General features: G+C 37.3%; 1 protein-coding gene across 1 annotated transcript in view; it reads right to left on the bottom strand.

Moving 5' to 3' along the window:
- The window catches only part of LOC101853864 (proteasome adapter and scaffold protein ECM29), a 55807-nt gene that overhangs the window by 3119 nt on the left and 39981 nt on the right, over nucleotides 1-12707 (bottom strand). Inside the window, exons 35-49 of the mRNA XM_005102161.3 lie at nucleotides 11972-12093; nucleotides 11009-11168; nucleotides 10376-10435; nucleotides 9356-9445; nucleotides 8749-8815; nucleotides 7776-7867; nucleotides 6487-6553; nucleotides 5423-5626; nucleotides 5011-5222; nucleotides 4399-4442; nucleotides 3830-3884; nucleotides 3004-3141; nucleotides 2349-2478; nucleotides 1738-1843; nucleotides 676-770 (exon numbers count right to left, since the gene is read on the bottom strand). Of these exons, the coding sequence (XP_005102218.1) occupies nucleotides 676-770; nucleotides 1738-1843; nucleotides 2349-2478; nucleotides 3004-3141; nucleotides 3830-3884; nucleotides 4399-4442; nucleotides 5011-5222; nucleotides 5423-5626; nucleotides 6487-6553; nucleotides 7776-7867; nucleotides 8749-8815; nucleotides 9356-9445; nucleotides 10376-10435; nucleotides 11009-11168; nucleotides 11972-12093 (1642 nt within the window). The remainder of the gene's footprint in view (nucleotides 1-675; nucleotides 771-1737; nucleotides 1844-2348; nucleotides 2479-3003; nucleotides 3142-3829; nucleotides 3885-4398; nucleotides 4443-5010; nucleotides 5223-5422; nucleotides 5627-6486; nucleotides 6554-7775; nucleotides 7868-8748; nucleotides 8816-9355; nucleotides 9446-10375; nucleotides 10436-11008; nucleotides 11169-11971; nucleotides 12094-12707) is intronic.

Below are 12707 nucleotides of genomic sequence, written 5' to 3'. Positions count from 1 at the left end.
AGAGAGAGAGAGACAGAAAGAGAGAGAGAGAGAGAGAGACAGAGAGGAGAGGGAGAGAGAGAAAAATAGGGAGGGAGAAAGAAAGAGAAAGACAGGATGAAAGAGACACAGAGAGAGAGAGAAGAAAGCAATAAGATAAATATAGCTTGAGTGTTTAACACACTACAACCCACGCTGACTAAGTACTGAAGTCTTTCAATCAAAACCCATTCCATCCGAAAAGTGAAGTCTTTAAACCTCAACAATAGTCATCAATATAGTGAAGTCTTTCAATCTAAATCACTTCATTTAAGAAAAAAAATCTTTTCTGAGAACCCATGGCTTCCCTCCCATGAAAACATTTACACACTGGCAAAATTGTATTGATACTCTTCTAGACAAAGTGGCAACTCGATCTCCTTTACCAAACTTGTTAATATGCAGTTACAAGAGCAGTGAACCATCACAAGAAAGGGGAGGAAAAAGAAAAGAAAACTCAGATGTTCAGAAAAAAATTAATTATGCAACTGTTCAAGAAGTGATAAATATATATTTCTTACGAGGAAAGACTTCTTAGAGGTAAGATAAGACAAGACAAGAAAGACAAGACAAGACAAGATAAGATGAAGTTCATTGATCCACAAGGGAAATATTTTGGGAGGATAAACCAAGAACATTGACAGACACAAAACTCACCTAAATTGGCAACGGAAGCAGCCACGAACTGGTTGCACAACTTGGACACTTTTTCAACATTGGCAGGTATCTGTTCCTTTTGGAATATTTGCAATCTGTGAAGAGATTGTAAAAAACACCCATCAAGCATAGTTCAGTACACAACAGGAAACACATTCATTGCTACAGTAACATGTAGTGATATTTGTTCCATATTTAGATACCTATGGACGAGCTCATGGAACTTATTTGGAATACCTGAAAAGACGTGTGACGAGGAAACAATAACATAATTTTTTTTAAAGAGCATCTGAGTAGCAAAATGAATGGAAAACCATGATCATCGTTGCCTGTTCCAGATCTAGGTCTTTATGATGATGATAATGATCACTGAGCAAATCTGTAGAAAAAAGATTTCTAAACAAATCATACTCTGTACATGCAGGCAGATTAAATTAAGTATGACCTGAAGAGTATCATAAAGTAAATAAAGGAGGTCTGGGACTTTTGCTTCTATGAGGACAAATAGGTTTCAAGATGACAGTATTGTTAGTAGAATGAAAGATGCAGGGGACTATTGTTCCTTCCTACAGTAAAAGTCTCAATAAATTAACTTTTCACACCATTTATCCCATAAATGTATAACTTTTCACTACACTTTCCAAAACGAAGCATGATACTGATTTTTAGTGGCAAAGGGGGAAGTAGTAAATACAACAAACACTATATATAATACGAGTAGATTTAATCCAAGTGCAAATACGATATAAACTGTTCTGAAATTTGAGGCACAAAAGAACAGCTGCAAAAGGGCTTGTTAAGGACATAGCCGCTACAGCTTTTTAGTTTAACCTTTAGTAAGAGTTTTAAGGCACTTGGAACACAAATAGGTCAAACAAGTACCACAGATTAGAGGTGCAACCAGAAAGTAAACTACAGAGACAAGAAGGAGGTGAGATAAGGACGATAGACATTTTATAGAGAAGAAGGAGTAAACCACACCAGAGCACCAGTCAACCACCCACGCCTTCAAAGCTTTGGAAGAAAAGAACCAGTCCCCTATTCAACAACTTGTGGCATTACCTTTCCAAAAACTTCTTCAAGTCTTTGAGGATGATGATCTGCACCTTCCATGTTGATAAAGGCATGGAGTCGCACAGCAACTGGGAATACTTCTCTGTAAACGTATCTGTGGAAGAAAAGCAATAGCAAAAGTCTGAGCACCCAACAAAAAAACCTTGGAAAAACTCGCATCAACTTCTTAGTGTAAGAACCCGCCATATGGCACAGCATGCTTAAAAAAGTAAAATAACAGTGTTGTGTTCTAGCCATTTAATTGGTATCTTGAATTTTTGAAAAAAACCCACTTAAAAATATCCTTTCTGATTTTAATGAAGGGACAAGGATCTCCCCATATTTGTGAAACTCCTAGTCAAACAACAAATTCCCAGGAAGACAACACAAAAGTCAGCCACATAGTATTTTTATATTACTTATAGTATAGGCTGACTCCTGATTTTTATTGAGAACTTGCAGATCAAGCTAAGCAATAGTTTTATTTTTAAAAATAACGGACCTAGTTCTTCTGTAAAACTTTTATTAAAACCATCTCCCTTTGACGCTCAACAGCAACAGAGGACAAAAAGTCAAAGTAAGTAAATATCCACAAAGCAGTATTCTTGTAAAGATCTTACCTTGCGTAGTTTGACTGCATGGCCAAGCCTCTCCGAGCAGCATGAATGCTGACTGGATGAGTTCTTGTCTGACATTGGAGCTGGAAGAGCCCTTTTCATCATCATCTGTGTTACTCTCTTTGCTACACAACTGTAAAATTAACAAAATAAAAAGTATATCTGAAGCATTCAGGAGGCTTGAAAGTTACTCCAGAGGAGGAGAAGGTGAGACAAGGGGGAGGGTGTTGGGACAAAGAAGAATAGAAAGAGAAGGGGGGAAAGAGTAAGAGAAGCAGAACACTTTTATCAGAGACATCTATGTAATGAGATTCATCGAGGCCCAAATCTGCAGCTGGACATTGTTTTCAGTCGCATCCTCTAACCTCCAATACACATGTCCACTTCTATGTGAATTAATGGTGACACTAAGCCGAATGGTTGAAGTACTCACAATGAGCTGGATGATTGAAATACTACAATAGCTGTGTGACTGAAATACTACGATGGACTGATTGATTGAACTACAGTACTGCAATAGACTGTGACCAAAATACTACAATAGACTGTGTGACTGAAGTACTACAATAAGCTGTGTGATTAAAATGCCGGTACTTACAATGCACTGTCTTATTAAAAAACTCTAACTAACTATGGGCTGTGCGCCTGTAATACTCACAATGGGCCGTGTGATCTCCCAGACTTGAGTGAAGTGATCCCGCTGGTACAACTCTAGCACAGGACCCAGGCACTTCATGGCTGCTATCTTGTACTCGGGCTGCGTCTTGCTGCTCTCACGGACTACAACTGTTAGGACCTGAAAGACAGGAGTTATCACAAAACGATAAATGTGAGGCATTATGGTGAAATGAGGTGCCTCCCAAGTAAAGGAATTGAAAAAAAAAAAGCTACATTTTTACACATATTGGTAAATTTATATCCATTTTTTGGGCATAACACCTTTAACGTCCATTCAAAAACATATTTCTGTGTGGATTTTACTGAAAAACACAAGTCAAAGGCACAAAAACATTTAAATTTCAGTTTGGAATTCTCCAAATGTTGACTCCATTTTATCGCTAATTTTACCTGACATCAGGCAACCTCTACCTCCTTGATGATAGATGTTTAATAAGAAAGAAGGAACAAACCACACCAGAGAACCTGCCTACCACCCACAACAGAATTTTGAACACATCTCCAAAACACATAAACACATAATAAAAAAGACAAGAAAAATGGTGATTTCATGAGTGAGTCCTGGATGTAAAAACTTAGTTAAGTTTTAATAAGAGTTTTACGACACTTGCAACACAATTAAAAGTCATATGAGTGATGAAGAGTAGAGGTGTTACATAAGAGTAACAAAAACATAAAAAAGGAGGAGAGATAAGGCTGATAGACGTTGACAGAAAACAAGGAATAAACAACACCATAGCACCCGCCAGCCACTCATGATATAAAACTGATAAACACAAGAAGAGCATGAGACAAGTTTGACCTACCTGTTCAATACTGGGCTGGGATGGGCTTTCTGTTTCTCCTTTTAAGATCTCCTCCCTTTGTAAATCAAGAGAGAAAAAGATGTTGAAAAAAACTTGATGAAATGTACCTTTAGATTGATGGCTATTTTATGTTATTCTAAATACTGGTATATACGTAGTATTCCTAGGTATAAGTGCACCTAATACAAAACAATGGAAGTAAAGATAGACAATTTTGACACTGTGACTGCACATTTACAAACCATGGCAAACTAAAATTGTTCAACGAATGCAACTTTGCTGGTCTTAAAATTAATGGAGATGGCCATTAATTAACTGTAGGGTAGGGTCAGGAAAACAAAAAAATATAACACTTTTACTCTGATTTCACTTGGTTTTAACTGGAAATGATACAAAAGATGAATAAGTTTAATTTTTCGGAATAACCCTAATTATCTTCCAGATGACTTGTTGTTTTTAACTGCACATATTTCGGAAAAATCTCCAGCAGGAAGAGATGGGTTTTCTTGAGCACACATATCAAATGAAAATTGAATCATGCCATGAAGTGCCCACAAAAAAGTTCTTACCTGCAAGATGTACACACTGTAGTAAGAGCTTCCAGTAAGGTTTCCTGAGGGAAATACAAGAGGCTATAAAACAACACGCAATGTGAGAAGGAATAAACAATAGTCTCTTTCAAATGACATTTAAGTACTATCACTATAATGAGTATATCAAAATTGACACTTTTTCCTCGGGTGGGGTTAGTATACTTGGGACTCCAAAACTGACCAACTTTTGTTGGTCACCCTCATAATTTGGAGTGAATTTCTGACAAGATGGAAGGGGGAGCAACATGCATGAAATCAAGTACTAGTGATAAATAAATCATGTCTCACCTTTAAGAACCGATGCATGGAGAATCAAGTTATTCACATTGTTCTAAGGAAAAGCTAAAGATTTGCATGCATAGTTTTATTATCTATATCAACAGCTTAGCAGAAGTTTTCCATTTCGTCATGAGTGATATTCCCTTTGTTCAGCTCGATCCTGGCTGTATACTGTGCGTATAATATAATTTGGGGGGGTGGGACGACGACACACACACACACACCTCTCATTTTGGGGAAAAATTGCTTTTATTATTGGTGAGTATATGCGTTAAACAAAGAACTTTTGGTGATGAATTCTACCCTTACCTTCCCTTTCCACGTCCTGCCAGACAGACCGTTCAGCAAAGCTTCCAAAATGTGGGTCAGATGCGGCTGTTTCAGCTGACCTCCAAGTTTCCCACCCACCATAGCCATGGCCCGGGCGGCCTGTGCCTTGACTGACCAGGCCTGGGACTCCATGCACGAGGTCAGAAGTTCTACAATCTCTGACAGGTAGAGCCTGATCCCTGCCTCTGTGCCTGGGGAAATATATTGAATTTTAATTTGATATATGTGCCCAAGAAAACCCATCCCCAACAGTACAGTGATTATAGTTTGTTGGTTTATTTAAGTAAAGAGAATCACACTGATACAATAGTTGAAATTTAATGCTGGGAAAAAGTAAGACATTCATATTGACTGTTAGATCATCATGATTTTATTCACATCATTCTCCTACCTGGTGTGATTTCATTCCAGACTTCCTCCCACTCAGAGACTTCTCCATCCTTCTTTGCCTGCCCTTCATTCTCCGTATCTTTTCTCTCGTGCATGGCGAAGAACGTCAGTGGCATGACCAAGTTGGCGTGTCGTCTCAGGCAGTCTGGGCTGTGCACGGAGATAGCATGTAGAGTGACGCAACACGCCTGACGCGCTGAGGGGTCTGTGGAGGTAGTTTAGTTTTAGTAAGAGTTTTACAGCACTTGCAACACAATAAGGTCAAAAAGTGCCGAAGATTAGAGGTGTTACAAGAGAGTAACAAACATAAAAAAGAAGGAGGAGACTATAGTTGTTTGACAGGAAAGAAGGAGCAAACCACACCAGAGCACCCGCCAACCACCCACCTGTGGAGGTAAAAAATTTGATAAATCATCACTGTGCACATCCCACAGTTAGAAGTTTGTTAGAGTGTTTTTTTGTTAGAGTAAAGAGAAGCACATTAACACAGTTAGAATGGTGTTTTGGTGCTGAGAAATTGTAAGACCGACGGACAAAAACAATAGATGGAAAGAACAGAGACAAGGGCTACCAAAGACACCGTCTAATTACCCGCACAGCAAGAAACAACAGAAGAGAAAGGAAGAAGCTGGACGTGAAGTAGCCTCCTTCAAGAATCACTAGATGAGTCTTCATACCTTGCCATATTAAGTTAGAGGATCAGCCAATGAACAGACAATGACTATTTATTTGGGAAAAAGAAGAAGCAAACAGAAGCATGCCGACAAGACAACAGTCATTTAGAGCAATCTTAAATTAGACTAGTACATCTGCATTTGTATGTTTGTTTGTTATTAGTAAAGAAATGCACATTGATGCAATAATGGTAAAGTTTTTTTGGGGAGCTTTTTTGTTTGTTTGAAAGAAAAGCAAGATCTAGAGACAGAAACAATAGAGGGAAAAAAAAGGAGTAGGACCTATCAGTGGCACCCTCTGACTATCAACCTGCTAATACATGCCAAAGCACAGAGATAAGGAAGAAAATGATAAAACAATGTTGATTTCTCAAAAAAAGCAACAACTTGCCTTCATTGTCCAAATACCAAGTTTTCAATTTTTGAAGGAGTTTTTCCACACTGCTGTCTTTTCCAACCTGAGAGCAAAAAAAAATTATTATATTACAAGACTTCATTGGGACTGAAAAACAAAGAATAGCAACGGCTCGTATGACCTTATGCAGTTGCGAGCGCCATAAAACCCTCTACTATAAAAAAAACCGCCTTAAAATTACACAAGAAACACAAAGAGAAAATTGTTATTTCTACATCAAATGAATATATGACCAAGAATAGAAAATGCAGTGAGGAACAACAATTTACAATTGGAAACTTTCAAAGTTGTAGAGAAATCAAAACAGACAGTTACAAATACGGTCAAACTTACTCTAACGAACACCTGTCTAAGACAATCACCTGTACAAACAAATCATTTTCCACTTCTCCTCCTCTTACATTTTAAAAATGTATTAAAAAAAATTTGTTTTAGTAAGAGTTTTACGGCACTTGCAACACAATAAGGTATTATAAATGCCGAAGATTAGAAGTGTTACAAGAGAGTAATAAACACAAAATAGAAGGGGAGATAAGGACGAAAGATGTTTGATAGGAAAGAAGGAGCAAACCACACCAGAGCACCTGCCAACCACCCGCTTTTCTATATTGTGGTGACACTGCCCAAGACGTTCACCAGTTTAAAACAACCATTTTTTCCTCCCCAATGGGTGGCCCTCTCAGACAATTTTGACTGCAGTTATAATACAAGAATAATGAAACTTTTTGAATATTTGATGCATCGGGATGAAATCAGGGGCGCGTCAAAATAATTAAATAAAAGAATTTGGCATTTTTCTGGCCGTCGGGTAATTAAAGAAAATTTTCCTTTTTTTTGGGCTCAACACCTTTTATATCCATGTAAAAAAACATTTCTATGAGGATGTTACAGAAAAACGGAGATTAAAGGCACAAAAAATGTCAATTTTCAGTTTCCAAGGACTCTCAAACTATTGAAGTCGCATAATTTTGGCGGTCATATTCTCCCTGATTTACCTCTGAAATCAGGTGACCCCCACCTCCTTCAATTACAAATATTTTGACTTCTATTCAAGATAGATGGATATTTTTTCCCCAAAGGCAAGGTAAATAAACAGGCTTTAAGATGATACCAATAACTCCATATGCCCAAAACTTGACGAGTGCCTGATTCCACTGCATCACAACACATGCAAAAATGTCATTAAAAAAAATTATCATGTTTCTGGGATGGGTTTCCCCACTGATCACACACACACACAAGGGGTCACAACAACAGCAACTTACCCTAACCAGGTGGCCTAAAGCTGTTGCGTAAGACTTCCTAATCACAGCATTTCTGTCCCCAAGTCCATGAAGTAATGCTGCCATGAGTTTTCCTAAAGAGAAACAAACAAACAATGAATCTTAAATCAATGCTCATTGATCAAATGAAACAAAGCTGTATGCATATCCTTCCTATGAATATATAAAAAATTAAACCAGAAAAATGATGTGCACAGATCTTTTAAATGAATATACATAGAGTAGCTTTTTCAGTATTACATGAACACAAAACTTAACTTTTCCCCTCTCTATTTCTAAAAACAGAGGCTGAGCAAAATGGAGAAATCATGAGTTGTGACCAACGTTTTTTTTATGGCTTTGATAAAACTAGAATGAACATGACATGCAAATGCATTTAACACCTCTTATCGCACACAGCAATGAGGAATTTCACAATGAGTTGATGAAAGGTGCTTTAAACAATGCTGAAAATGGGTATATTCATTCAAATTTACCTTAATCTACACACTTTTTCTGGGTTCAACAATTTAAAGGTCAGATATAGATAACCTGGACTGGCTGGGGTATTGAAGATTTTTGTTATGACTGTCAACAACCAAGCCATGCCTTTCTCCAGTCTAGCTAGTGTGCCCAGCAAATGGTACTGATAGTTAGCTAGGTGTATCGGTGCACTGTCACTAAGAGACTTTCACTTGTTTTAAGCTTAACATTACACATCTTCAGTTCAGATGTACAGAGGCCGAAATTTTGATCTTATTTTTTTTAAATTACAGTTTCTTAATCTGTGGTATCGATTACATATGCTCAAGAAATATTCTGTTGAAATTCCCATTCAAATATTGAAAAAAAAAGCAAAAAACCCCCGTACAATAGGTATAATTTTAAGAGGTAATAAAACAGTTATTTCTCTCTCCAGAAAAATTTTGCTTTCTGGGCGTAGGACAATCACAGACAAAAGGATTTTCTTATTTACCTGCGTATTGGCTCAAGTCTCGTGGACATTGATGAACAAGTGAAACTATGAAGCTTGAGCAACCAGCCTGATGAGAAATGGGGAAAAAAATTCAAATCGGCCGTTACATTCAATTCAACTTCAGTGTAAAATTATTCCCAGTGGCAATTTCATATAAACAAATCCGCAATTTCCACAAGTCTTACTTCACAATTTGGATACAACCATGTGTGTGTCTTTGAGAGTGAAATCAGGGTTGGCCTCTTTTCATTTTTGGTAGTTTTCAAAACAAACTTTGGGGAGTAGCAAAATTATTTAAGTAATTGTCATTTCAAACATTCATAATAAAAAAAATTATGTTTTAGAGATTCAAAACAAAGTGGAATCTTTAACATTATATGTGCATGATTTTGAAACGCGCTCTTAGAGATTGCCATGTACAATCTACACGAATTACAGACGTACATAAGCCTGCCTCAAAACATAATACACACACACACAATGAGAGTCTTACAGTCTATTTAAAAACAAAAAAACAACAACCTATGTCTCAGAAACACAAAGACATGTATGCCTCAGCGGACAACCATACAGACAACAGGAGACCACGTTGCGTACTTGTCCTTACCTTTGTGCTCACTCCTATCCCCCCTCTGATCAGCTCCACCAATCGCGGGACCAGCTCGGCCAGAACAGAGCTGTCCACATACTGAACACACTGCAAAACAAAACAAATCAAAACACAATTATTGTAAATGTCTTACATCCCAGCTGACACAATGTAGATAATTTGGGAAGCAGGCTGCTTCCATCCGGGTTTAAAGTTTGGTGCCAACCTGGGATGAGAGGGACACAGCATCCAAGCACACAGATGAAGATGCTTGGTAAAAAAGCTTCCCAACTAGGGAATCAAACTTATGTCTTCTGTGCACGACAGCAAAGAGCCTAACAATTACACCACAGGCGCCTGTATTAAAAATCATGAAAATACAAACTTTTTCAACATGGAGTAGGCCTAAAACTGAGCACACTGAGATCACAGTGATGTCCCAAGTGATCTTCACATTGTCAGACTGTAAACTGTCTATATATAGCAAAGCTACAATTTTCACTCATCCGTCAGGACTACCTGGAACATCAATGCTACTTATTTTTCAAAGTCTGATAAGGCTCTAATTTTACTATAAAGATAGATTGCAATTCCCAGATGACTGACATAAACATATATTTCATATACCCCAGAATTCGAAAAGCATACATTTTATATTAAAAATTGATAAAACATATAGATTTTAAAACAACTAAGGCTAGTTTCAGGACAGAGAAGGAAGACTGAGGAGACAGGAGTACAAAGCTTTTGAAGTCACTTCCCTCACATATGTAACCAGAAACTTTGTGAACAGATAGGTGTCTGTAACATAATACTAAAATGTTAACAACGGTTAAATTTTGAACTCCTAAAACCTCACTTAAAGCAAGACTGAAAGTTGGACTAAATCCTTTTTAGTAAATATACCAATATCAAATGAAACAAAGCCTGTATAGTATACAGATCCTTCCTATGAATATGCATAAACGTTAGCTTTTCCAGTACAACAATAAGACAAAATGTGAGGAGCAGAGTAAAATAAAAGCCAATAAAACCTACTCTATTGACGGTTTCCATCATGGGAGAGGTTCTGGAGGCTGCAATCCTGGCACTGTCCAGCTGGGGAGAGAATGAAGGTGAAGTAGTCAAGCATAAAATAAAAAGGTAGTGCTTTCTTTACGACCTAAAAAGCAGAATAGAATACAACAAGTCACTCGTAATTTTTCTTTTCCGGGTTTTCATGCGTTGGTGATAAAACACTATAAAAAATATAAGTGAATACAACTGTGACGCTTGCTGACAATACGAGTTATTTCTCGTAATCCGTAAATGAGGTATCTGCCCAAAATAAACAAAATGGGTCAAATTTGCAGATTATCAACTGACGCCATTTTCTTCAACTTTTAACATGCCTTTTATCATCTCACATTAATAAAACTGAACTTTCAATACATAAATTTGATGTACCTCTGTCCATTGTGGTAAAATCTGAGAAGTAATTTGAAATCAGCAAATCTCACAATTTTCTTCAACGTAAAATAAGACACGTGTGCATACACACTTATTTGCTAATACACACACACTACGGCTGAACAAAATATTTTCTCTTAAGAAGTAGGAATAGCTTTCTTTGAGTACATAATCACGCTTTGTCCAGGCAGGTAAAAATAAATACGATCACACGCTCCTCACTTTGTCCTGACTGGCCTGAGTGCCCATGTGTAGGCTCAGGTAGTTGATGACGTCAGGTTCGAGTCCGCTGACCGCCTCCAGCAGGGCACTGACCAGCACAGGGATGTTTGGCTTGAGGAGGGCTCCAGCATTGCGGCTGATTTGTAGGATTGTTGACAGACTGAAAAAGACAGACGGATGGCCAGTTTGGTTGATTTATAAGGTTTTTGACAAACTGAAACAGACAGATGGATTGTCATTATGGTTGATTTGTAAGTTTGTTGACAAAAATACATGGATTTTCACATTATGGCTGATTTGCAGTATTGTTGACAATCTGAAACTGATAGATGGATTGTCATTACCGCTGATTTGTAAGGTGGTTGACAGACAAACAGATAGACAGTTGTTTATTTGGGTTAAAGTTTGACTGTGCTCAAAATTGCATCAGGTCATATGAGTGCACCGCTGATTGATTGGATTGCTACACAACTGAAATAGATTAATGGATACCTACAGCAGTTTAAACTTATTTTCAGTCATAGACATGAAGTAGAAACCCTGATCCAACAATCACATAAAATAAACTCCACCAACCCTTTGGCGAAGTTGGGACACTGTGTCACAAAACAAAGAAAAATACGCTATGTACATAAATCCTGCATATTAAATCTATAATATATGTATATGATATATCATTAGGCATGTATTGTTAGGTCTACAATGTAAATGCATGTTTTACACCCTCCCCCCCCCCAAAAAAAAATAAAAAAATGTATTCTTTTCAGACTGGGATAAAAAATAAAATTGCATTTTCAAATTTAAAAGACATATTCAAATCTGAATCTCATATTCAAATCAAAATCAAATATTCAAATTTAATACTCTAATCTCAATTCTCAATCTTATTGAGATCTAACTGACACATTCAGAGGAAATTTTTTTTCGTCACAACAAGATAAACCATTTAATGAAGTAACTCACCCAATGGCCCTGACCTCTTTCACAGAACTCTGGAGAGAACACTTGAGGAGACAAGGAAGAACTGCCTGGATGGCTCTCTTGCCCACTTCACCGTAGCTCACGTCACATATCTTCACAGACACCTGTGTAGTTTCAGTTTAGTTTTATTTTTAGTTAGAGATTAAAGGCACTTGCAACACAAATAGGTAATATGAGTGTTGATGATTAAAGGCATCACAAGAGAGTAATACACAAAGAAAAGAAGGAGGAGACATAAGGACAATAGATGTTTGATAGGAAAGAGGGAGCAAACCAATCTAGACTGCCCGCCGACCATCCACCCTGTGTAGTTTCAGGAAAGACAATAACAGCTGCATCTGCTGCATTGGCCACATGTTTTGGATGAATTGTACAAAACAGCTTGCACTAAGAAAATTAATTCCATCTTTTTAGACAACAAACATCCCTTGTTCCCCAAATAAAAACATCAGTCAGAAGTAAAAGACCTATGCTTCTGATCTGCAACAAAGAAAGATACAGAAGGTCATTTTTACCATCATCTATCAAAATGCTTCCATCTTAACCATCTTGTATAAGTATACTTACGACCTTAGAGCATGCATCAAAATAACATTGAATGTGTATCTAGCTTACGATTATTATTGTTTATATTGCTGCTCATTTATATTATGCATGTGATTGTAAGCCTACTTGTGTGTGCATGTGTGTGCACGAGTGTGCATGTGTGTGTTTGTGT

The sequence above is a fragment of the Aplysia californica genome, unplaced genomic scaffold (genome assembly GCF_000002075.1).
Source record: "Aplysia californica isolate F4 #8 unplaced genomic scaffold, AplCal3.0 scaffold00315, whole genome shotgun sequence".
Taxonomy (NCBI): domain Eukaryota; kingdom Metazoa; phylum Mollusca; class Gastropoda; order Aplysiida; family Aplysiidae; genus Aplysia; species Aplysia californica.
This window is presented reverse-complemented; position numbering and strand designations above follow the sequence as displayed.